At 47.6% G+C, this 24957-nt stretch overlaps 1 protein-coding gene across 1 annotated transcript in view; it reads right to left on the reverse strand.

The window, feature by feature from the left end:
* Window positions 1-462: 462 nt before the first annotated feature.
* Window positions 463-24957, reverse strand: part of RSPO2 (R-spondin 2) — an 89273-nt gene continuing 64778 nt past the window's right edge. Inside the window, exon 6 of the mRNA XM_083186696.1 lies at window positions 463-1271. Coding sequence (XP_083042822.1) covers window positions 1162-1271 — 110 coding nt within the window. The 3' untranslated portion in view covers window positions 463-1161. The remainder of the gene's footprint in view (window positions 1272-24957) is intronic.

Raw genomic sequence — 24957 nt, forward strand, 5'->3', positions numbered from 1 at the left:
ACATGCCCAAAACTTTTAACTGACATACAGTAGGTGGAAGTGCACACTCCACTCAACCGTCAGTAGGTCGACCACTATTGGTGGACAGGCGAAGGTCAACATATGAAAAACGTTTTTCAAATTTTTTCATACTTTAATTCTCAAGTGGGCATAGAGGGTGAATATAACAGTGTGCCAAACATAGCGAGGCACCGTGCCCGAAGCATGGCGTGCGAAGGGAGTCATGCAAGAGGTGGCACACTTATACAATGTCCAAAAATAAATAAAAAAACTCATGTCAACCTGTTTCATGTCCAGCTTTTCCATGTCAACCTACTGCTTGTGTTGACGTTTTGACCATGCCGACACTATAAACCACACCCTCTACCACACACATCTCTTACAGATATGCTATGCGCATACTGAGAACAACAGCCGATGTTTACGGGTTCATTATGCAAAAGATTAATAAGAGGCAAAATGTTTACACCGTAAAGACGTTTATTATAATTACCGTCTCAGGACTCTGTACAAATCATAACGGCTGCGCTATTTGGGAAAATAGGCAGTTACTGCTGCAGTACTGTATCATTAGCGTCAGTTTCATTACACAACTGTTTTGTTATAATAGGCAACGACGACCGACATCAGCTAAACAAACATTTCAAATTACAATGGTTTAAATGTACAGTATGGAAACCATAAAACTGAAAAACTGTTCATTCAATTTCTACTCCCAAATCGTTTTTTTTTTTTTTCTCCTCGTTTTTCTTTTGTTTTCTTTTACAGAAATATACACTCGTCCGTTATTATTATTATTTTTAGATGTCCTGTCAATCTGATAACAGTCCCATTTCAATATACTGGTAGCTTCCGTCGTAGGCACTGGATAAAAAATAAAAAAAAATTATATAAAAAAAAAAAGAAGTCTTTTGACACATTTACATCACATCACTGATTCAACTCAGTATTTCCGCTTTTTTCGGAGATTCCGGATAAGTGAAAAAAAAAATATTAAGTATAAATAACACAAATAGGGCTAGCGATTATGTTCACAAGGTATTTGTAACAATACTGTGAAAGCAGCCATTCTGCAGTTCATCGGTGTGCGAGAGCATGTACTGTACTGTAGCAGCCTTTGTGCACGTAGCGAAGAAGAAATCCACCGGAGGAATTGTCCATTTACTGCCCGATCCTGTCTGTAGCAAGGAAAACGCTGTGTTGTTCCTGGGCCTGCTCAAGTAGCTTCTTTTTCTTCTTCTTGTTCTTCTTGTCTTTCATCGGTCGCTTCCCTAAAACGAGAAAAGGGGGAAAATTTTAACTGTTGATTTGTTTTGCAAAAGAGGAAAAAAAAGGATGTATTTTTTTTGTTTCATTTTTTTGATCTTAATAAAATGACATAATCCATTGAAATTGACACATATTTGCCAACTTCATTTTGCAGCAGCTTTTGACCTCCCTTTATGGTAGCTTAGAAACCACAGCAGCTCCCTTTACGTAACAAACAATGGGGCAGATGTATTAAGCCTAACAAGAGATAAATGCAAGGGTGATAAGGAGAGATAAACGTCCAGCCAATCAGCTCCTTACTGCCATGTTACAGGCTGTGTTTGAAAAAAGTCAGTTAGGAGCTGATTGGCTGGTTGTTTATCTCGCTCTATCACCCTTGCATTTATCTCTTGTTAAGGCTTAATACATCTGCCCCAATGGGACAGAATCATGTTGGAGATTTACTAAAAGGGTAAAAATAGACAAAATTGACCAATACAATGAATACAATAAAATGGTCAAAATCAACCTAAAAAAACAAACAAAACAACTGAAATAGAACATCGGGAAACATTTATGTTTCATTGGGGCAGATGTATTAAGCCTTAACAAGAGATAAATGCAAGGGTGATAAGGAGAGATAAACGTCCAGCCAATCAGCTCCTTACTGCCATGTTACAGGCTGTGTTTGAAAAAAGTCAGTTAGGAGCTGATTGGCTGGTTGTTTATCTCGCTCTATCACCCTTGCATTTATCTCTTGTTAAGGCTTAATACATCTGCCCCAATGGGACAGAATCATGTTGGAGATTTACTAAAAGGGTAAAAATAGACAAAATTGACCAATACAATGAATACAATAAAATGGTCAAAATCAACCTAAAAAAACAAACAAAACAACTGAAATAGAACATCGGGAAACATTTATGTTTCATTGGGGCAGATGTATTAAGCCTTAACAAGAGATAAATGCAAGGGTGATAAGGAGAGATAAACGTCCAGCCAATCAGCTCCTTACTGCCATGTTACAGGCTGTGTTTGAAAAAAGTCAGTTAGGAGCTGATTGGCTGGTTGTTTATCTCGCTCTATCACCCTTGCATTTATCTCTTGTTAAGGCTTAATACATCTGCCCCAATGGGACAGAATCATGTTGGAGATTTACTAAAAGGGTAAAAATAGACAAAATTGACCAATACAATGAATACAATAAAATGGTCAAAATCAACCTAAAAAAACAAACAAAACAACTGAAATAGAACATCGGGAAACATTTATGTTTCATTGGGGCAGATGTATTAAGCCTTAACAAGAGATAAATGCAAGGGTGATAAGGAGAGATAAACGTCCAGCCAATCAGCTCCTTACTGACTTTTTGCAAACACAGCCAGTAACATGGCAGTAAGGAGCTGATTGGCTGGACGTTTCTCTCTCTTTGGGGGAGATTCTGTAAACTAAAAATGCGGTAAAAACCCCATTATCTGGTTTTTACCGCATTTTGGGATGCTCTAAGCATCCCCGCCGGGTTACCGCGGCCGGGGCATCGTCAGAAAAATCTGGCAATGCCCGATAGAAGCCTATGGGCTTCTAACGCAAACCCACTGCCTCCCGCACCGACCACCCCTCACCTGTGTCCGGGCAGCACAGAGCTGTGCTGCCCGGACCTGTGACCTCCTCCTCCCTGCACTGCACTACCTGCATGATCCTCTTAAAGGTGCAGAAAGGAGGAGAGCCCTGCGCAGCAGCAGCAGCAGTGCCGGGTAAGGGAGGGAGGGGAGAGCCACCGGGTCCACGTGGGACCCGCTGACTCTCACTGCAAAAGGACAGCTCTTAAGAGCTGTCCTTTGCCATAATTATCGCATATGTTAGTGCATATGCGATAATTATGAATGCGGTAGCCGGCGGTAAGGAGGCGCGGATGCTAGAGCCCCCCCCCCTTTACCAACTTTGCATTTATCTTTTGTTAAGGCTTAATACAGTGTGCACTATTTAAATACTGACAGTCAATTTTTAGAATAGATTGAAATTTGTCATTCCTTATGCTATAGAAACCGTTCTATTTGACTTGAATGTCAGATTGTCTGAAACCTCGGTACGATGGTTAAACATGAGGAGAGAAGATGTGGGGTGCTCCGACTGCATTCATTCAGGTAAAGTCAAAAGTAATGATTTAAAAAAAAAATAATAAATATGCAAATTAGCCCTGGGGCAACACAGCGCATGTGACATGTTTTGGCCAATCGGGATGCTTTTGTACAACTTGGTCAGTTTTCGCTCCTATGAGTAGAACAGATTTAGAATTTCAACAAGAAACCAAAAGACCATCGAATTCAAGTGGAAACAAAAATCGATTGTAAATAAAAGTTCTATTGAACTAGAAAAACTGGTTGATTTTATGCCGATGTTTAATGATTCCAGGTTGTTTTAGAATTCGATCTTTGGTAAATATAGCCCGATGGGCCAGATTGAAATGTTTTCTCCAGCCTGATCTCCCGTCTAAAGTGACAGGAGATTGGGGGCGATACTCAATGGCTGCTTTTAGCGAGCAACGAGAAAAGCCCCATTTGCTCACGGCTTGTTGTCATTAAGCCCCACCCCATTCCTGATAATACAGTGCTTTCCGGTTCTTCGGGGAGGGGGTGGTACTAAATGATGTGATTTGCATAATTTTAGCCCCACCCCCTTCCCAAAAGAGCCACGAATGCCAGTATTTAACCAGCAGAAGGAGGGGGTGCGGCGACTGATGCGAGGGACCCGCTAAATGTGGGAGGCTTGCCCACCCTTCTGGGGGGCCGGGAGGGGACCTCCTGGCCATTCCGGGAGGATAGGTAAGTATGAAGAGAACACTTTGCAGAACAATTAGTCCCACGCAGCTTGGTGAACAGAATTACAGGAACGAATTCAGCGCCTTCTGTCACAGAGATTGCAGCTTATTGCTAGTGACTGTATATAATTACCCTGCCACGGAACAGTAGTTTACTACAACCAAATCTCTTAATAAATGTGATCGCAGTCCCGAAACACAGGCTCTAATCACTGCACTGACTGGAACATGTTACTGATTGTGATCCCCAGCGGTTTTGTAGTGTCGGCCAAAAATCTGGAGGCACTTAATATTTTAATGAAGCCATGTTTTATTACATAATCCTCTAAGGCACAAACAATGGGTCGTAGCCGAAATCAGAAACACATGACAGCGATTTGTTGTCCTGCTAATTTGTATTGATGGTTGATTCTCATGACCAGCGAGCGATCACAATAAAATATACCTATTTGCGATTGGGGTCACTGACGAGCAACGTTTGTGCATAACGCTATCGGAATGGATAATTACAACGTATATTTATGATTTTGTAGAGGCCTATTCAAGCTATTTTGAACAAATTTCCAAGCGTTTACAATTTGAATAGATTCACCCTCCATTTATCCTCTCGGTTACGTTCTGAGAGATTACATTTTATTATGATCATATACGTGAGTATACACCGGCAGTTTATGTTTAATCACAAGCAGTCACTCCAAATGAATTTATGCATGGCGGTAAATTCATATATTCACAGATGTTTCATTTGCATTTAAAAAATATATATATTTAATTTTTTTTTACGGAGAAAGCCTCAGAGAAATCACACGGGGCCTGATTGCTCCGGAACGCAAGTAACATTATGCCTGATGAAGAGGTGAACACATTTCCTGACTTCGTACTGTACTAAGACACTCTGTAACAGTGTCTCAACCTACATCAGGCATTAGGTTTCTCATATTTGCCATCTGTGCACTACACCATAAAACGGGATGCAGTCAAAATCCCGATGGTCAAAATACCGACAACCATTGACCGATGGTCAAAATACAGACAAGGTCAAAACACTGACAAGGTCAAAATACTGACATTTAAAATCCCGACAAGTTCAAAATACCGACATATAGAATGTAGACAGGTGAAAAAGTCGACAAGTTGTGAGGTCGACATGGGTTTTTTCACAGTTTTTTCTGACCCAACATGTGCCGACAGGGCGTGGTGGGAGAATAAAATAGTGTGCAGAGCGCAGCGAGGCACCGTGCCTGAAGCATTGCGAGCGGCTGCGGTTGACTTCCGACTGTGTCGACATTCGGGTAAAAAGAGGGTGAAAAACCCATGTCGACCTTGCGACCTGTCGACCAAAATTCATGTTGACTTTTTCACCTGTCTACATTCTATATGTCGGTATTTTAACCTTGTCGGGATTTTAAATGTCGGGATTTTGACCTTGTCGGGATTTTGACCATCTGTCAATAGCCGTCGGGATTTCATACCGAATCCCATAAAACAGATATTATTGAATTGGAAAAGGGACAGAGAAGATAAACTAAACTGATCAGGGGTCTGGTGTCGTTGAGCTACCAGGAAAGGTGAGCCAGGCTGGGTATGTTTACACTGGAGAAAAGGCGTTTCAGAAGGGACATGATCAATATCTACAAATATATCAGGGGTCAGTACAGGGAACCGTCAGGATCTCTGTTTACATTGATGACTATGGATAAGACACGCAGGCACCTGTTGAGATTAGAGGAAAGGAGATTTCGTACCCTCCGAAGGAAGGGATTCTTTACGGTCAGGGCATTTGAAGTTCGGAATTCATTGCCAGAAGAAATAGTGGGTCTGATTCAGGCCTAGCGAACAGGTCAGCGCCACCCGCGGCCCCGCTAGCCTGTGAGTGGATGTATGTGGGAACACAATCCCTAGCATGCGGCCGAAGTGGGGGGGATAATTCAATGGTTGCCGACCATCGAATCATTTCTCTCCCCTTCGGTAATAGAAGTCAGTATAAACTGAATTTTATTTCCGCCGCTGATCACAGAAAACGGGGCGGGAGCTGACGGCATTTAGTTGCCAATGTATCAGTGATACATTGGCAACTAGAGAAGGGGTCGTTTAGCTTAAAATGACTCCGTTACGTCAGGTATGTTTAATATAGGTTGAGCTTGATGGACAATTGTCTTTTTTTCAACCTCACATGCAACTATGAACGAAGATGCCCGAATCATTGAATCGGAAGACGCGGTCGCTGCTGGATACACGCTCCAAAGATTTGCGTAACACCGGCATTTTTAGCAACACTCTCAAGGCTGCCAAATATCAGACATTCTGCATTCTATCACTGCCTGCACAGCCCATGCACAGAGTGTCTGAAACAAGACCATTGCACCTGCGTAGAAGGGTCATTAAATATTCTTTTTCCATTTTCTGAACCAATTTCATGTGTTGTGTTACAAGAAAGAAAAAAACAACACATTTAAAACCCAGCAGCGTACTCTGGATGAAAGAAGTTACAGATTCCATCAGGGGAACTTCTAAATAGGCGAATATGTAACTTTGTTCACAATATTACGGACATAAGTTTTCTACCCGTCATGGATGTACTTTCGGGCATTACCGAATACCTGCGTATCGACTTTAACATTGAATTATATCCAAAACATAAAGAAATCTTCTGTCGATTTTGTGGCCTTTGATATAGCCAAACGGGGAAAAAAAAATGGCTTTCTTGACCGAACAAAGAAAGAAACTCAGAGATTCTGGCGCCAAGAAGATTTGATTCCAGAGCGAAGAAATTAGATTATACTCCATTAGGAACGTGAATGCATTTAAGAGGCCGCAGCTTAGCTCATCAGCATCAGTCTTGCCCAGCAAATGAACACAGGGACTCTCCTCCTAACGGAGCTGAGAGTAGAATGTTTTCACCAAAATACAGTACAGTACGTTCAATAAAAAGCATTTCAACATATCTTGAATGCTGCTATACTGTGTTGGCCCCGTAGCAAAAGTTTGTAAGGGCCCCCTATTTAGCAACTGATTGTGATAAATGTATGTAAAACATTAGTTAGACAGCAAAAACGGGCCCCCTTCAGCTCTGGGCCCCATAGCAGCTGCACCCCCTGCACCTATGGTAGCTACACCCCTGTATATAACACAAGTAACTGTGACAGGGAAGGTGGCCCCCTCAGCTCTGGGCCCCATAGCAGCTGCACCCCCTGCACCTATGGTAGCTACACCCTGTATATAACACATGTAACTGTGACAGGGAAGGTGGCCCCTTCAGCATTGGGCCCCATAGCTGCTGCACCCCCTGCACCTATGGTAGCTACACCCCTGTATATAACACATGTAACTGTGACAGGGAAGGTGGCCCCTTCAGCATTGGGCCCCATAGCAGCTGCACCCCCTGCACCTATGGTAGCTACACCCCTGTATATAACACATGTAACTGTGACAGGGAAGGTGGCCCTTCTCAGCTCTGGGCCCCATAGCAGCTGCACCCCTTGCACCTATGGTAGCTACAACCCTGTATATAACACATGTAATGGTGACAGAGAAGGTGGCCCCTCTCAGCTCTGGGCCCCATAGCAGCTGCACTCCCTGCACCTATGGTAGCTACACCCTGTATATAACACATGTAACTGTGACAGGGAAGGTGGCCCCTCTCAGCTCTGGGCCCCATAGCAGCTGGACTCCCTGCACCTATGGTAGCTACACCCTGTATATAACACATGTAACTGACAGGGAAGGTGGCCCTTCTCAGCTCTGGGCCCCATAGCAGCTGCACCTCCTGCACCTATGGTAGATACACCCCTGTATATAACACATGTAACTGTGACAGGGAAGGTGGCCCCTCTCAGCTCTGGTCCCCATAGCAGCTGCACCCCCTGCACCTATGGTAGCTACACCCTGTATATAACACATGTAACTGTGACAGGGAAGGTGGCCTCTCTCAGCTCTGGGCCCCATAGCAGCTGCACCCCCTGCACCTATGGTAGCTACACCCCTGTATATAACACATGTAACTGTGACAGGGAAGGTGGCCCCTCTCATCTCTGGGCCCATAGCAGCTGTACTCCCTGCACCTATGGTAGCTACACCCCTGTATATAACACATGTACCTGTGACAGGGAAGGTGGCCCCTCTTAGCTCTGAGCCCCATAGCAGCTGCACCCTCTGCACCTATGGTAGTTACACCCCTGTATATAACACATGTAACTGTGACAGGGAAGGTGGCCCCTGTCAGCTCTGGGCCCCATAGCAGCTGCACCCCCTGCACCTATGCTAGTTACTCCCTGTATATAACACATGTAACTGTGACAGGGAAGGTGGCTCCTCTCAGCTCTGGGCCCCATAGCAGCTGCACCCCCTGCACCTATGGTAGCTACACCCTGTATATAACACATGTAACTGTGACAGGGAAGGTGGCCCCTCTCAGCTCTGGGCCCCATAGCAGCTGCACTCCCTGCACCTATTATAGCTACACCCCTGTATATAACACACGTAACTGTGACAGGGAAGGTGGCCCCTCTCAGCTCTGGGCCCCATAGCAGCTGCACCTCCTGCACCTATGGTAGATACACCCCTGTATATAACACATGTAACTGTGACAGGGAAGGTGGCCCCTCTCAGCTCTGGTCCCCATAGCAGCTGCACCCCCTGCACCTATGGTAGCTACACCCTGTATATAACACATGTAACTGTGACAGGGAAGGTGGCCTCTCTCAGCTCTGGGCCCCATAGCAGCTGCACCCCCTGCACCTATGGTAGCTACACCCCTGTATATAACACATGTAACTGTGACAGGGAAGGTGGCCCCTCTCATCTCTGGGCCCCATAGCAGCTGTACTCCCTGCACCTATGGTAGCTACACCCCTGTATACAACACATGTACCTGTGACAGGGAAGGTGGCCCCTCTCAGCTCTGAGCCCCATAGCAGCTGCACCCTCTGCACCTATGGTAGTTACACCCCTGTATATAACACATGTAACTGTGACAGGGAAGGTGGCCCCTGTCAGCTCTGGGCCCCATAGCAGCTGCACCCCCTGCACCTATGCTAGTTACTCCCTGTATATAACACATGTAACTGTGACAGGGAAGGTGGCTCCTTTCAGCTCTGGGCCCCATAGCAGCTGCACCCCCTGCACCTATGGTAGCTACACCCTGTATATAACACATGTAACTGTGACAGGGAAGGTGGCCCCTCTCAGCTCTGGGCCCCAAAGCAGCTGCACCCCCTGCACCTATGGTAGCTACACCCTGTATATAACACATGTAACGGTGACAGAGAAGGTGGCCCCTCTCAGCTCTGGGCCCCATAGCAGCTGCACTCCCTGCACCTATGGTAGCTACACCCTGTATATAACACATGTAACTGTGACAGGGAAGGTGGCCCCTCTCAGCTCTGGGCCCCATAGCAGCTGCACTCCCTGCACCTATTATAGCTACACCCCTGTATATAACACACGTAACTGTGACAGGGAAGGTGGCCCCTCTCAGCTCTGGGCCCCATAGCAGCTGCCCCTCCTGCACCTATGGTAGATACACCCCTGTATATAACACATGTACCTGTGACAGGGAAGGTGGCCCCTCTCAGCTCTGAGCCCCATAGCAGCTGCACCCTCTGCACCTATGGTAGTTACACCCCTGTATATAACACATGTAACTGTGACAGGGAAGGTGGCCCCTATCAGCTCTGGGCCCCATAGCAGCTGCACCCCCTGCACCTATGCTAGTTACTCCCTGTATATAACACATGTAACTGTGACAGGGAAGGTGGCTCCTCTCAGCTCTGGGCCCCATAGCAGCTGCACCCCCTGCACCTATGGTAGCTACACCCTGTATATAACACATGTAACTGTGACAGGGAAGGTGGCTCCTCTCAGCTCTGGGCCCCATAGCAGCTGCACCCCCTGCACCTATGGTAGCTACACCCTGTATATAACACATGTAACTGTGACAGGGAAGGTGGCCCCTCTCAGCTCTGGGCCCCATAGCAGCTGCACCCCTTGCACCTATGGTAGTTACGCCCTTGACAACAAGGTGAAGCTGTACCGCTATGCTGTAGAAGAACACCTACAGAAATATGACCTTTATAGCAAACTCATCCATTGCAAGTGATACATAGGCAACCAGGAATTGCCGAACTAAAAATGGCAAATCTACAAATGGCCTGCATCTGTACAAACGGGTATGGATGATTGGACAGACAGCCAGGGCCGCTGGGGGGGGGGGGGGGGGGGCAGGTACTATTTACCCAGGCTTGCTGGAGGCTCAGCATGAGCGTCTCATTGACAGCGTAAGAGGTCATGCTGAGCCTGCTGTCAGCACACATGCTGTAGGTATGTGCTGCTGCTGAGGGGAGGGGGGGGGGGGCGCAATTACACCCCCCTTGACTTTAGAGTTTTTTTCACCCCCTCTAAACATATTGGTGGTGTGGCCTAATCGGAGGAGGTGGTCACAACTCCAGTCATTAGGCCACGTCCCCACATTTTACCGGGGCCCGGCAAACCTCTTGGCGGCCCTGCAGACAGCAACTAGGTCGACAAGCATTAGGTCGACACCACTAGGTCGACATGCATGACTGTCAACATGACTGAAGGTCGACATGCAGGAAGGTCGACAGGGTCATTAGGTTGACATTGGGGGAGGTCGACATGGGGGTTTTCATTTGTCTTGTCCTGAATGTAAACACAGTCGACATGGACACTAAAACTAACCCATGTCGACCTTCCTGCATGTCGACTTAATGCTTGTAGACCTAGTGACCGTATCCCATACAAACACTTGTGTCTGTTTACACCGCACTTGTACCAGGGAGGGGTGTGAACCTACCAAGCCTGGAAACACTCCGGATAAGTTCAGGGGTTTGAAAGCTGCGTATTATTAAGTATTTTAGCATTTGGGCCAAAATTCCACCTTTTTCCAGCATGTAATGGCTTTAACTTTTGTTATTTTAGCCAAGAGTTTAAATCATAGATAGTCGGAGATTTAAAAGATTTACAGAACCGTGGTCTTCACAGATCTATCGAAGAAAAGCCAGGAAGAAGCAAAGCATATAAATGCTATGGCCCAAATGTATACAATTACTACGGGTTGTTACATATTGACACAGGTACTATGTAACGCTTGTCTGAGGTGGTTCAAAACCGGACCAGTAGGATGAACAGTAAAAGCCCATCAACAGAACAAAATGTTAAAGTCACATATAAGAAGCCCTATATATCATGAAGTTCTTCAGACTTGCCAATTGGAAATTGACATTAGAAGTCTTCTACTGTAGAATGGCCAAGAGCTTTCCTGTTCTAAAGAGGACCTGTCCACAGACTTCCTCCTTCTGTCAGTCTATCGTGAAGAACAGGGAAGGAGGAACGCTCCTCTCTCCGTCATATGAGGTGACAGGAAGTGGCAAAGTTATACCAGTGACTCCACCTTCCTGATATCCAACACCAAATCCCTTTAGGTCTTCTTGCAATATACCTTCTAACAGTCATGGGTGGTGTGGCATGATGAACACATCCTCGTGACTCCACCACCTGCTATACCAGGGGTGAGGAACCTCAGGCCCGGGGACTGTATGTGGCCCCCCAGCCGGTTTGAGTGGTCCTCCCGGCGGCTTTGCCTGGAGTCAAGTACAGGGGATTTCTCGTGAGAGGTCGGTAGTTCTCGCAAGATTTCTCTTAATCAACAGCTGCCGGAGACTGTCAGTCCTAGCGTGGGACGGCTGCAGCAGAACAATTTGTAAGATACATTTTTACATATGGCCCCCGAAGGATTTTTTCCCCATACAAACGGCCCTTGGCACAAAAAAGGTTCCACACCCCTGTGCTATACGAATTAGCAATTCCCAGGTTAGTAAAGTGGGGAATGAGGTCCAGCTGATTGTTCACTTGTAAAGTGGACAGTCAGGTAGATTCTGAGAGGCTTCATGGTCTTCCGGGAGTTCAGGAGAGAAATCCAAGATGCAAGTGGTATCCTGCAAAACTCAACAGTTGAGGTAATTATGGGTTATTTTGAATGCCACTGGGACTATGGGGACGATATATCAATCCAAAGTACAAGTGAAGAAAATACCCTAACCCTATGCCACCAGTCAGCTTCTACCTATCATTTTACAGAATGTACCTGATCCATAATAGTTAGAAATTGGTCGGTTGCTATGGGGCAACTTCTCCACTGTATGTCCATATGGAGAGCGCCTAGTATCTGAATTCCACCCATTTCTTTTGTCTTTATAATCTGTGGAGTACCTTTAGGGTAAGACCCCAAGGAATTCGGAAGGGCGAACTCCAAAATTCATCAGGCACCACGTTTACCTTCATTCCAATTTCTATTATACAACTTCTCCACTGGTCCACTTCTCATTGGTTTAGAAGTTTTGATACATTTCTTACGCAGTATGTTAAATTAAGAAAAGTGCACAACATACGAAACACTGCCAATGTGTTTTGGCTTACAAATTGCTGCATATTATTGCTTGAAAACACACACACACACACACACACACACACAGGGACATATAGCGAAACCTTTGAAGAGATATAAAATACCAACTAACTTCTAACTGTCATTTTTAAACCACAGAAAGCGATTAGTTGGGTCTTTCTGTCTTACCAAGGTTACATACCTCCCCCCCACAGACACATATGTATACACACATGTACATTCAAGTTTGTGGTTATATCAAACTAAGGAGAAAGGGCATCTGCAATGATCTCAGAGAAGCAATTGTTGCCGCACAATCTGGAAAGGGTTAGAAAGGCCATTTGAAAACAATTTAAAGGTCCATCACTCTACAATAAGGAAGATTGTTTACTCATGGAGAACTCGGAAAACAGTTGCCAGCCTTGCTAGGAGCATCTGAGAAAACTCACCCAAAAAGCAGGTACAATAAGTTGTAAAGGGATCTAAAAGCTTCTGTCAACATCATAAAATGTTAACGTTTATGACTATCACTGAAAGCTGAGGATACGAGTATAGCTTTTTTGGAATCGTCAGGAGACCGCTCCGTCTCTTCCCCAAAAGACATTGGGAGTACAATTACGGTTTTCAATGTTGCATCATAATGAAAGAGAAGACTTTTGGACAGAGTGGGCCAAGGTGGGGTGGTTTGCCGGGAGGGGTTTGTTTTGCAACAACATGATTACGACACCTCACAAGCATTGAGTTAACCATGAGGCCATCTGTTTGACAACTCATCTAGCTGAAATGGACAACAAGGCAAAGGTCTAAAGCCCACTAGCAAACAACCGAAGGGCTGAACCAAGATTTTGGAATGGCCAAGTCAACGTTCAGAACTCAGCCACAGAGATGCGGAGGTGAAACCAAGGAGAGGTGGAAAGGAATAAACGGAAGCATCAATGATCTAACAAATCCATATAAAAAGAAAACAATACAGTAGGTCCTAAACTACTACATAAGATGCTAGAAAAGCCAAAGAGGAAACAAACAACTTCATGTTATTGGGGCTAGTGATGGCTCTGCGTACTACTGAGTAATGAGACACACTCACACTTATCCTCATGTTGGCCAACGCTACTTATGGTTACGAAAGTCAGAGGCAAATCTGTTACTTGTCAAGTGAGATGACAATTATTAAAATCATGTCGTCTCGGTGATGAATAGAAGATTATTGGTTCCGTCTGGATATGTAAAGCAGAGTCTACTACCTGCCTCATGGGAGGCTCACACCGCTCTGAAGAACTCAATGGAAAAATGGCCGCCGACCCATTTTTCCAGTGATCTGCACCATTCCAGTGATCTGCTCTGACTCTACGCTGCTGTTAGTGTGGAAATCGCTAGAAAAGTGTCCGCCGCACCATTTAACATGTTACTCAACATTAACCGTTTATCTCCAGGCCTCCAGGTAACAATAGGTCCATCATCAACATAGCACGATTATGATTAAGATCTAGATATATATGATAGATAAATTTATTATTAGTTATTTATATAGCGCACACATATTCCGTATCGCTTTGCAAAGAATATTTAGTTGTTGCCCCAGTGGAGCTTACCACATGTGCATCCAAGCTAGGGTTCATTTTGTTAGGAGCCGGATTAAGCTACCAGTATATTTTTGGACCATGAGAGGAAATCGGAGTGCCCGGAGAAAACCCACACAAGCCCAGAGAGAACATACAAACTCCACAACAGTTAGGGCTACGGTGGGAATGGAACCCATGACCTCAGTGCTGTGAGACACTAATGCTAACCATTACACCGTCCGTCCGGACAGATCAAGTTTCAATATATTATCCATAATGTATTTTTTGTGTATGGGGGGTGGGGGGTGGGGGTGGCCATATTTGGCCTTAATGGCTTTTCCCCATCTTTCCATTCTATAAATAATCTCATGTCTGAGGAAGAAGAACAATATGACAGTGGAACAGTTACTTGGGGCGATACGCCATCAATCATCCCTCCGAGCTGGCTACTTTAGGAGCCGTGCCTGCATATTTTGGACAGGTAACAAATGGTAAGTGCTGTGCTTAGCGAGCATTAGCGGAGTGCGGGAGGAACGGCAGAGTCATCACAGTAGAACAATGCCAAGAAGTTTTCTGTAAGTTTCCATCACTCTCCAGGGGTCATAGTGTCGACATACATTAAGTTGACCTACATTAGGTCTATGGTCAACAGGGTCAGACGGTCGACACAAGCAATAGGTCGACAATGGAGAAGGTCGACAAGATTTTTTTCCAAGTTTTTTTTGTGTCCCTGTCGACATGGACACCATATTAGTGTACTTCTGACTGTTGACCTTCCCATTGTCGACCTAATGCTTCTGTTGACCTTCCGACCCTGTCGACCTATTTCATGTATCGGCCTAAGCCCCGTCGACCTTTAGTGGTCCACCCGATGTATGTCGACCTTCATACTGTCGACTTAGCAAATATATCCCCTCCTCAGAATCCCACCAGTACAGCATCACCGTCCAGGCCAGCACAAACCTACCCAATAGATGGGTACAATGGGCCTGATTCAGACCTGATCGCTGATGGACGATTTAGTAGAGCTCTGTGACCAGATAGAGAAAACCTGCCCTGTGGAAGTCTGCGAATGACATTGCTGCGAATCCAGCCGCAACTCACCGACCATCAAAGGATTTTCCGAGTGCGTTTCCCAGAACTCCCTCTGTCGGTGCGATAGAAACAGGGTGATCGGAGGTGGAGCCGGCGCCCCAGGAAACGTCCGGTGACCACCCACTAATGCCGGCTTCCTGTCAATCACCTTGTAAATAGATTCATGTATCATGTACCCTCACATCTGCCTGTGCTATAAAGGGATCAATATAGATGCAAAGACCTCACATACAGCGATCCCTCCATACACACAATATTACTGCGAATTCACACTAGGGATGGCCATCGGTGCAGTCACCAGCGATAGATGTGAAAAAAAGCGCTCTCATCCCCCAGCGCGCTCATCCCACGGCGCTCTCACCCCCCCGGCGCTCCCATCCCCCGGCGCTCTCAACCCCCGGCGCTCTCATCCCACAGATCTCTCATCCCCCGGCGCTCTCATCCCCCGGCGCTCTCATCCCCCGGCGCTCTCATCCCCCGGCGCTCTCATCCCCTAACGCTTTCATCCCACGGCGCTCTCATCCCCCGGCGCTCTCATCCCCTAACGCTTTCATCCCACGGCGCTCTCATCCCCCGGCGCTCTCATCCCCCGGCGCTCTCATCCCCCGGCGCTCTCATCCCCCAACGCTTTCATCCCACGGCGCTCTCATCCCCCGGCGCTCTCATCCCCCGGCGCTCTCATCCCACAGATCTCTCATCCCACAGATCTCTCATCCCACAGATCTCTCATCCCACAGATCTCTCATCCCACAGATCTCTCATCCCCCGGCGCTCTCATCCCCCGGCGCTCTCATCCCCCGGCGCTCTCATCCCCCGGCGCTCTCATCCCCCGGCGCTCTCATCCCCCGGCGCTCTCATCCCCTAACGCTTTCATCCCACGGCGCTCTCATCCCCCGGTGCTCTCATCCCCCGGCGCTCTCATCCCCCGGCGCGCTCATCCCCCGGCGCTCTCATCCCCCGGCGCTCTCATCCCCCAGCGCTCTCATCCCCCAGCGCTCTCATCCCCCAACGCTCTCATTCCCCAACGCTCTCATCCCCCAGCGTGCTCATCCCACAGTGCTCTCATCCCCAGCGCTCTCATCCCCCAGCGCTCTCATCCCACAGTGCTCTCATTCCAGTGTCCCACAGCGCTGTCATCCCCCAGTGCTCTCATCCCCCAGCGCTCATCCCACAGCGCGCTCACCCCCCAGCGCCCGCATCCCCCAGCGCTCTCATCCCGCAGCGCTCTCATCCCCCAGCGCTCTCATCCCCCAGCGCTCTCATCCCCCAGCGCGCGCATCCCCCAGCGCCCTCACCCCCCAGCGCCCGCATCCCCCAGCGCCCTCACCCCCCAGCGCCCGCATCCCCCAGCGCTCTCATCCCCCAGCGCTCTCATCCCCCAGCGCTCTCACCCCCCAGCGCCCTCACCCCCCAGCGCCCGCATCCCCCAGCGCCCTCACCCCCCAGCGCCCTCACCCCCCAGCGCTCGCATCCCCCAGTGCCCGCATCCCCCAGCGCTCTCATCCCCCAGCGTGCTCATCCCACAGTGCTCTCATCCCCCAGCGCTCTCATCCCAGTGTCCCACAGCGCTCTCATCCCCTAGTGCTCTCATCCCATAGCGCTCTCATCCCCCAGCGCGCTCACCCCCCAGCGCCCGCATCCCCCAGCGCTCTCATCCCGCAGCGCTCTCATCCCCCAGTGCGCATCCCCCAGCGCCCTCACCCCCCAGCGCCCTCACCCCCCAGCGCCCGCATCCCCCAGCGCCCTCACCCCCCAGCGCCCTCACCCCCCAGCGCCCGCATCCCCCAGCGCCCTCACCCCCCAGCGCCCTCACCCCCCAGCGCCCTCACCCCCCAGCGCCCGCATCCCCCAGTGCCCGCATCCCCCAGCGCCCTCACCCCCCAGCGCCCTCATCCCCCAGCGCCCGCATCCCCCAGTGCATATGGGCCGTAGCATAGACTGTCCTAGTTCTTCACAATTTCCAGCACAGCCAGAAGGGGGCAGTATAGCCATCTCTCTCCATCTATCAGCAGCACTAAGTGTTTCAGCGTATGGAAGCGGAGAGGTCACAATAATGGGTATGGGTCATTGGTCGACCCTATTTAGGTTGGTATGCTTTGGGTGGACCACTGAAGATTGACAGGGCTTAGGTCGACACCTGAAAAAGGTCAACACGGCTAAGGTCAACAGGGTTGGAAGGTCGACAATAGCATTAGTTGACAATGGGAAGGTCTACAGTCAAATCTCGACATGAGTTTTTCACGTTTGTTTTGGTCCCGAATGTCGACATAGTCAACAACGGTCACCGTCAAAGTGTACCGCGTCCACTCACATGTCGACCTTTTGACTGTCATCCACAGACACAGAGGGACCCGATTCCTGACCGCACACTACTCCTCCGCTACTCCTATGGGTGAGGGGGGGATTTATGAGAGGAGGGGGTACGGGAGAGAAAAACCGCTTGGAACCGCTGCTCAGTGTAATAACACGCTGATTTCAGTAGACCGCTCTATAGTGCTATATACCCTCCTGATCAGGTGACCCCAAGTCGCTGCTTTCACAAATTGCAAAACGTCTGTATTTGTCCAGAAAACAAAACGACGTCAATCACAACATGACTAAATGGGCAGCTAACAAGCTCGGAGGTCAAACATGTAAAGTGCGATCAGTTACCATATTAGGATAGACAAAATAGAAATGACACTAAAGACCAAGATCATTTTGCCACATGTCAGAGAACTAGGATCACCCCCCCCCCCCACCCCCACCCAAAAAAATCCCGCAAGGTTATGACCCTTTCTTGAACTTCTGCAGCCGAAGCCTCAATTCATCTGACATAGGGTAGACTATTGGTCCCAATACGTCTCACCTTGCACAGATTTGCTACAGGATACCTTCCTGTCTAAAGGACATCCAGCAGAGACCGCCCCCCCTGGGATTTTGGGAAAAGGAGCGGTCTTGTGTTTCCAGCAGCACTGAGGCCCTGTCAAAGTATCATGTTAGGGAAACATCTGCAATACTACACTGAAAGAACACAATGTTGACAAATTAACCTTTTTGAACTGACCAGTCAGAACATGTTAGTAACAACAAACAGGAGCATTTATCAATGGGCTCATTTATCCCCACTTCAGCTGCAAAAAAAGTCTGCAAATTTGTATAAACAGATTTGTTGGGAACTATATGGCGGCGGGTGGTGGCCTCTACCTCGGGGTAGGGGGGCTGCTACTGGCAGAGATGCCTCCCCCTCCCCTCTCCGCTGCCACTGGTCTCTGCTGCTTCCACCCCCTGCTGGTCTCCGCTGATCCCACTGTGTGTACACTGTAGAGGACAGGCACCGTGACCGGCGCATGCGCAGAACCCCGCATTCTATGGGCTGCAGCCGAAGCAGCCCATAGAGGCGTCCCCAGAGGGAAGGAACACCTTGGGTGATTGGCAGATTGGACTTCCAATAGGAAGTCACGAACAGTCACAGTGAAGCCAGAGCAGTCTCCCAGACTGCATCTGGCTTCACTTAGGCAGAGGGGGGGGGGGGGGGAGGCTGTGGTCCTGCAGCCCATAGAAAAAAACGGGATACGGTCACCTATGACGGTCAACATACATTCAATGGTCGACTGGGTTTAGGTCAACACCTGAAATTAGTCGACATGGTAAATGTGCACATACACATATGGGATACGGTCATTGGGTCACCACCAAGTAGGTCGACACCACTAGGTGTCATGCAGATATGTCGACACGACTTTAGGTCGACATGCAGCAAGGTCAACAAGACTTGCATGTAAGACGCGCAGTAAGGTCGACAGGGCCATTAGAGCGAAATCGGTTAGGTCAATGGGATCATTAGGTCGACACGGTGCTTTTTTTTTACTGTTTTTTTATTTTTTAGCCGACAGGCGGAATTTCATGCCTTACTATCCACTAGCGTATCGAGGCACCATGGCCAAAGCATGGTGGGCGCAGCAAGCCATGCGAGGGAACGCGGTGGTACGTTTTAGTGTTTATGTTGACTGTGTTGACTGTGTTGACAAGGTTAAAAAAATAATAATAAAAAAAATTATTAACACACTCACGGTATATATAAAATAACACACAAATATATATAATAGAGTATTGCAGGTACAGTAAGTAAATAAAACAGGACAGGTGATTACTGATCACTGTACGAGGGAATTCCGCTGACGAGAGATATAGTCGGACAGCAGAGCGGGGATAGGAGCCCATGACTTACTATACAGCAGCAGCATTTACACAGCGCCCTCCCGCAGCAGCACAGGCCGCTGTCATCTGAAAACAAGACAAAAGACCGACATCTCCATTGTGCAATATATTTTAGGGATCATTTTCTCTTTGTCTAACCCAGCGGTGACCTTCGGGTTTTCTATAGATATTTCTAAGAATAGCACATCTGTTTCCCTTTACTGGTGTAACATGATATTTAATACCCAATATAAATGTGCAGGCCCCCTGCAGGTCTATGGCCTGTCGCCAAATTCTTCAAATAAGACCAATGACGATGCGTAGGCTGGGGTGGGACGGCCCCCAGAGAGGGGTCTCACACACCTAACTGTATCCCTCACCTGGCGAGTGATACAGTCACAGTATCTTATGCAACATTGTTACAGATAACATCCACCTTTCCAGCCAGTGATACCCCAATAGCTGGCGTATAAATGGGATTTACCGCTGCCTGTCCCCCCTCAGTGGCGGCAGCTTATTTGCATATCGTACACAGGTCAATGATCTTAACCCTTGGCATCCCTTTACTCTACGGGGACCATAACATCGATCCTATTGGTGGCCTGAACGTGACGATTTTCCATTGGTAGAATTCTGCTGCTAACTAACTACTAGAGGGGTGTGGTATAACTCCCAGACCAGGTTTATGTTGAATTCCATTAAGTGGACCCCACAAGGTCGACACAGAAACAGTCGGCGTAAGCAAGAGATCAACGTGAGTTTTTCACTTTTTTGGGTGTAAATGTTGACATCTCATCAATGACTGTTTTCTGGGAACTGAATGAATGAAAAGTATTTATTACTTCAGCATTCACACTGGAGTAAAGGCTTTTAAGATGGAATAACGAGACCCCCTAGGTCATCATTTATTGAGGCGATTTATGCACCCCACGGCAACTTCTTACATACACATTAACCATCACCACCCCCCGGTCATCATAAGACCCGACTTAGTGCAACAAGTGGTCAGTAAATACTGTAATCACCCAGGGGGTCCCTTGCTCATTGCCCGGGGGTCACATGCTCATTGCCGGGGGGGGGGTCACATGCTCGTTGCCGGGGGGCATCACATGCTCATTGCCGGGGGGGGTGTCACATGCTCGTTGCCGGGGGCATCACATACTCGTTGCCAGGATGTTACGTGCTTGTTGCCAGGGGGTTACATGCTTGTTGCCAGGAGCTCACATGCTCGTTGACAGGATGTTACGTGCCCATTGCCAGGAGGTCACATGCTCATGATTTATCTGTAAAGCGGGCATGTCCAAACTATGGCCCTCCAGCTGTTTTGAAACTACGAGTCCCATCATGCCTTGCCATAGTTTTGCTATTAGGAAATGCTAAAACTATGGCAAGGCATGCTGCAGCGGCGTAACTATAGCACCGCAGCCCCCGATGCTATAGTTACACCCCCCCCCCCCCAATCCCCCGCAGACTTACCTATCTCGCTGGTCCGGGCGGCTCCGTTCTTCTGCTGAGGACCACCACAAAATGGCCGCCCCCGTTCTCTGAAACTGTCTGCTGTATGGGGGCGGCCATTTTGTGGTGGTCCTCAGCAGAAGAACGGAGCTGCCGGGACCAGTGCGATAGGTAAGGCTGCGGGGGATTGGGGGGGGGGGTTGCATGGGCGGAGGGTGCTTGGCGGGGTGGCGGCGGGGGGGGGGGGGCGTCCCCCCTAACGGCGCGGGGGGGGCACAAAAAACTTAGCTACGCCACTGGCATGCTGGGAAGTGTAGTTTCACAACAGCTGGAGGGCCATAGTTTGGACATGCCTACTGTAACGTGACTGAAAGTCTGAGACCATTTGGGGGCAGTAACGCATACCCTCCAACATGACCCATTCCATTAGGCAAATTGCTCTGTTTCTGGACTTCCCTGCCAGTGGCAGTTACAGATGTGAGCCTGCAGCACAGTCCAATATTCACAAAGGGGAGCCACACCTACTGCCACCCCAAACATCACTGTCCTGGACTCACTGGCAGTTGATGTGACCCCCCTCTTTGAATTGTGGACTGTGCTGGAGTCCAACCTCTGTAACTGCCACTGGCAGGGAAGTCCAGGAACAGAGCATTGTGTACCTAATGGAATGGGTCACGTTGGAGGGTATGGTAATGCAGGAGTGTCCTGACCGTATTTGGGGCATGTCTCGGCCTGCAAATTATATGGTACGCAAGACTGATTGGCTAGGACTAATGAAAGGAGACCAGTCCCATCCTTGGTGCAGGAGACCTTCCTGAAATCTGAATTTGCCTACGTGCAACTTGAGAGCAAGATTTGGGTATAGGATCTCGGCTCACGCGTTTTACCGCTAAGCTGTGATACCCAGCACAAGTATTCCAATTCCAATTTTTTTTTCCATGCATTTGTGACGGCTCTATTTAAAATTGGAGCTAGAATTCCGTGGCAGACAAATGAAATGGATCGTTATTAAATGGTAATATGGAGTTTATAAAGGTCTTATTCGATGCAGTAGATCTTCATGGCAGCCCGCACAAGAGCTTCTGTGAGTATTCCCCACTCCACTGGGACCTCCGCATCAAGCGAGTCCAACAAGACAGGAAAGTAACGGCATAACTCCACCCAAAAGTGAAATGTAGTTTTAGGGTGGGAACAAGCGAGCAATGTTAAATAGGAAATTGGCAGTCACCCGCTGTTCCCCAATCTGGCGGCCTCTGCCATGCCTCTAAAGGTTCACAGAGAAGATTCCTTACACCTTAACCCTTCAGTGGTTCTAAAACCAGCTTTTTGGAATTTTCTTAATTCCAAATCCGCACCCCCCAAAATAATTCAGATGGCCGCAAAAATCATCGGCAACAGTAATAATTAAATATAGAAGATTCAGCCAATACAGAGCATTCAAGGGGAGAGGAAAGGAAGGGGAAAAGAGTTTTGTTATGTTAGAAAAGTAAAATATTCTGTGTTCTCATCTTTGCCAAACAACGATCCCAAATATGACCTAGGTCTGATCGCTGGCCGGGGCTTCACGGCGGTACCTGCCGCTGGCCAGCACTGTATCTCCTAATCTCGCGGGCAGTCGACGGAACAGCCAGCACATTTCCCTCCGTGAATTATACGCGTGTCAAACAATCTTACAAAGTAAAATAGAAAAATAGAGACAGCTCTCCAGAGAGAGGAATTGTAAAAATGTTACTGGACAGAAAGTACCGGCTTTTGATCTGGTGATACATTAACCCAAATCTCTTATGGTATTTTAATCTAATGTGAGAATAATTAGGGAAGACAGACATTTAAGTCAAGGAATTAGTTTATAAAAAGGTTTCCACCAACATCTGAACGTGTAATAATGATGTGCTGTACCTAATGTACAGTATATGTTTTACAGCAAGAATAGAACATTTTTGGGTTCAGAGACAGATTGACCAATGTAGGGGTCGCAAAAGAAGTATAAAATGCGGCATAACCATACAGAACAGCGTATGGTATCACAGCCCAGTACACACTGGTCAATATATATAAAACAGTGGCATAACAATAGCGCCGTAGACCCAGCGGTGGCGGGGAGGCACCGAGTAACTGTGGGAGCCGGGGTCTGCGGGAGCTATTGTTACGCTCCCAGTACTTGCATTACCCCACCGCCGCGTTTGTACTTTATGGCTGGAAGTCGGAACCGCAGATCTACTAGTCTGCGTCCCGGAGCTCCTCCTGGCTCCTTAGGACAAAATGTCCATCACAAAATGGCCGCCCCCTTAGAGCAGACAGTTTTTAAGATGCTAGAGGAGGCCCCCTCTGGCATCCTTAAAAACGGTCTGCTCAATGGGGGCGGCCATTTTGTGATGGACATTTTGTCCTAAGGAGCCAGAAGGAGCTCCGGGACGCAGACTAGTAGATCTGCGGTTCCGACTTCCAGCCATAAAGTGAGGGGAAAGGTAAGACAGGAAGGGGGGGCGGAGGAGGCGGGGTTACATTTATGGGGGGGGCAATATTTCCCCGGCAGGGGGCGCAAAACTTGGCACTACGTCACATATACAAATATACACATATACAAATTCCCCTATCCGCTAGCCCTATATGGGAGTTCCACGGACTTTGCATTTCTTGATCATCTTAATCTGCTAACTGGTGCCAATTCCTTTGCAACTAAAACACTAATGGTAAACACTAAGGTGTGGTGCATAATGTGTAAGGGGCATTATAGTACGGTGTATATTGTGTAAGTGGCATTATGGTGCAGGTCATAATGTGTAAGAGGAAAGCAAATTTATAGCGGTAAGGAATGTTTGATGGTGGGGGGCCCCAAACAGGTATCTTGCCTAGGGCCCTTTGATATCTAAATCCGGCTTTGTATTATCCGGCAACTGCCCTGATGTTCTTGTGATTGCAATCTCAATAAGGATTTATCTGCAAAATAACTGAAAGTCTGGGATACTGTGGGGGCAGAAGCGCAGGGGTGCTAAGACCGTATTTGAGGCATGGCTCAGCCTGCGACTGATCTTGTATGCAGCTGCAATGGTTCCAGTGCCTTGCGTACTGCGGCCGTGCAACATTGGGCTAATCAGAGGTTTGAATAACGACTGATCATTACCCTTGTACACAGCTGCTGGTACTCGCAAAGCTGCCGCTGGGTGTCTCAGTAGCAAACGCTAACGGTAAATGCTTGTACTCTATTGATGCATTTAGTTTCACATTCAGAAAACGTATGCAAGCAAGGGAATACAGCTCAATAATTCCAGTGTCTTTGTCCATGCTGAACTAATGATGCCCACACACAGTGAGACGTGTGCTAGGTGCAATTAGCGCCTAGACAATGTGTGCTATGCCATTTGGACTGTACACACTATGCAATTAGAACTACATGAGATTTGAACTACACCCCATTTTTACGGCACTTCAATAGTATGTAGTCCAATAACATGCAATGTAGTACAAAAATACCTGCACGCGCATACTATTTTGCTCTGCAATATTGACTACACTGGAAAATAAACAGTTCGATATCAACTAGAAGAAATACGTTTTGAACTAAAAGATCAATAATTGCGCATTGCGTGGGCACCATAACGTGAGTATCTGAGCATGTAGGCTGTAGGTACTTTTAAGCAATCACACTGTTAAAGCACACACACCGCCAACATCGTCCCAACTGTCCCAAGTCAATCAGCAAAGTCACCATTTCTTTTCTGTATACATAATTTTTATCTGCATAGAACGGAAGGCGGGTAAGAGACAGGCTAGTGCCACAGCTTCGATGTCACTGCACCATATTAAATTTTATTCTCTTGGAACAGATTTTAAAATAGAAGGGTGCCAGAGTTCCACCAAAGTCACCATTTCTATTCTGCATACATAATTTTTATCTGCATAGAACGGAAGGCGGGTAAGAGACAGGCTAGTGCCACAGCTTCGATGTCACTGCACCATATTAAATTGTATTCTCTTGGAACAGATTTTAAAATAGAAGGGTGCCAGAGTTACACCAGTCATTAATGGTAGCACAGGGAATGCTGCAAGAAACATGACGCACGCAACCTCGACGATGGCCGGAAGTGTGCTTTAATAAAGGCTTAAGATTTTATTCTAATAAAACTCTAGAACAGTTACACAGTAATAACAGGAAATGTATATGTGTGAAATATCCCAGAATGCAGAACAAAATATTT

Source organism: Crinia signifera, chromosome 5 (assembly GCF_055691185.1).
Source record: "Crinia signifera chromosome 5, ASM5569118v1, whole genome shotgun sequence".
Taxonomy (NCBI): Eukaryota; Metazoa; Chordata; class Amphibia; order Anura; family Myobatrachidae; genus Crinia; species Crinia signifera.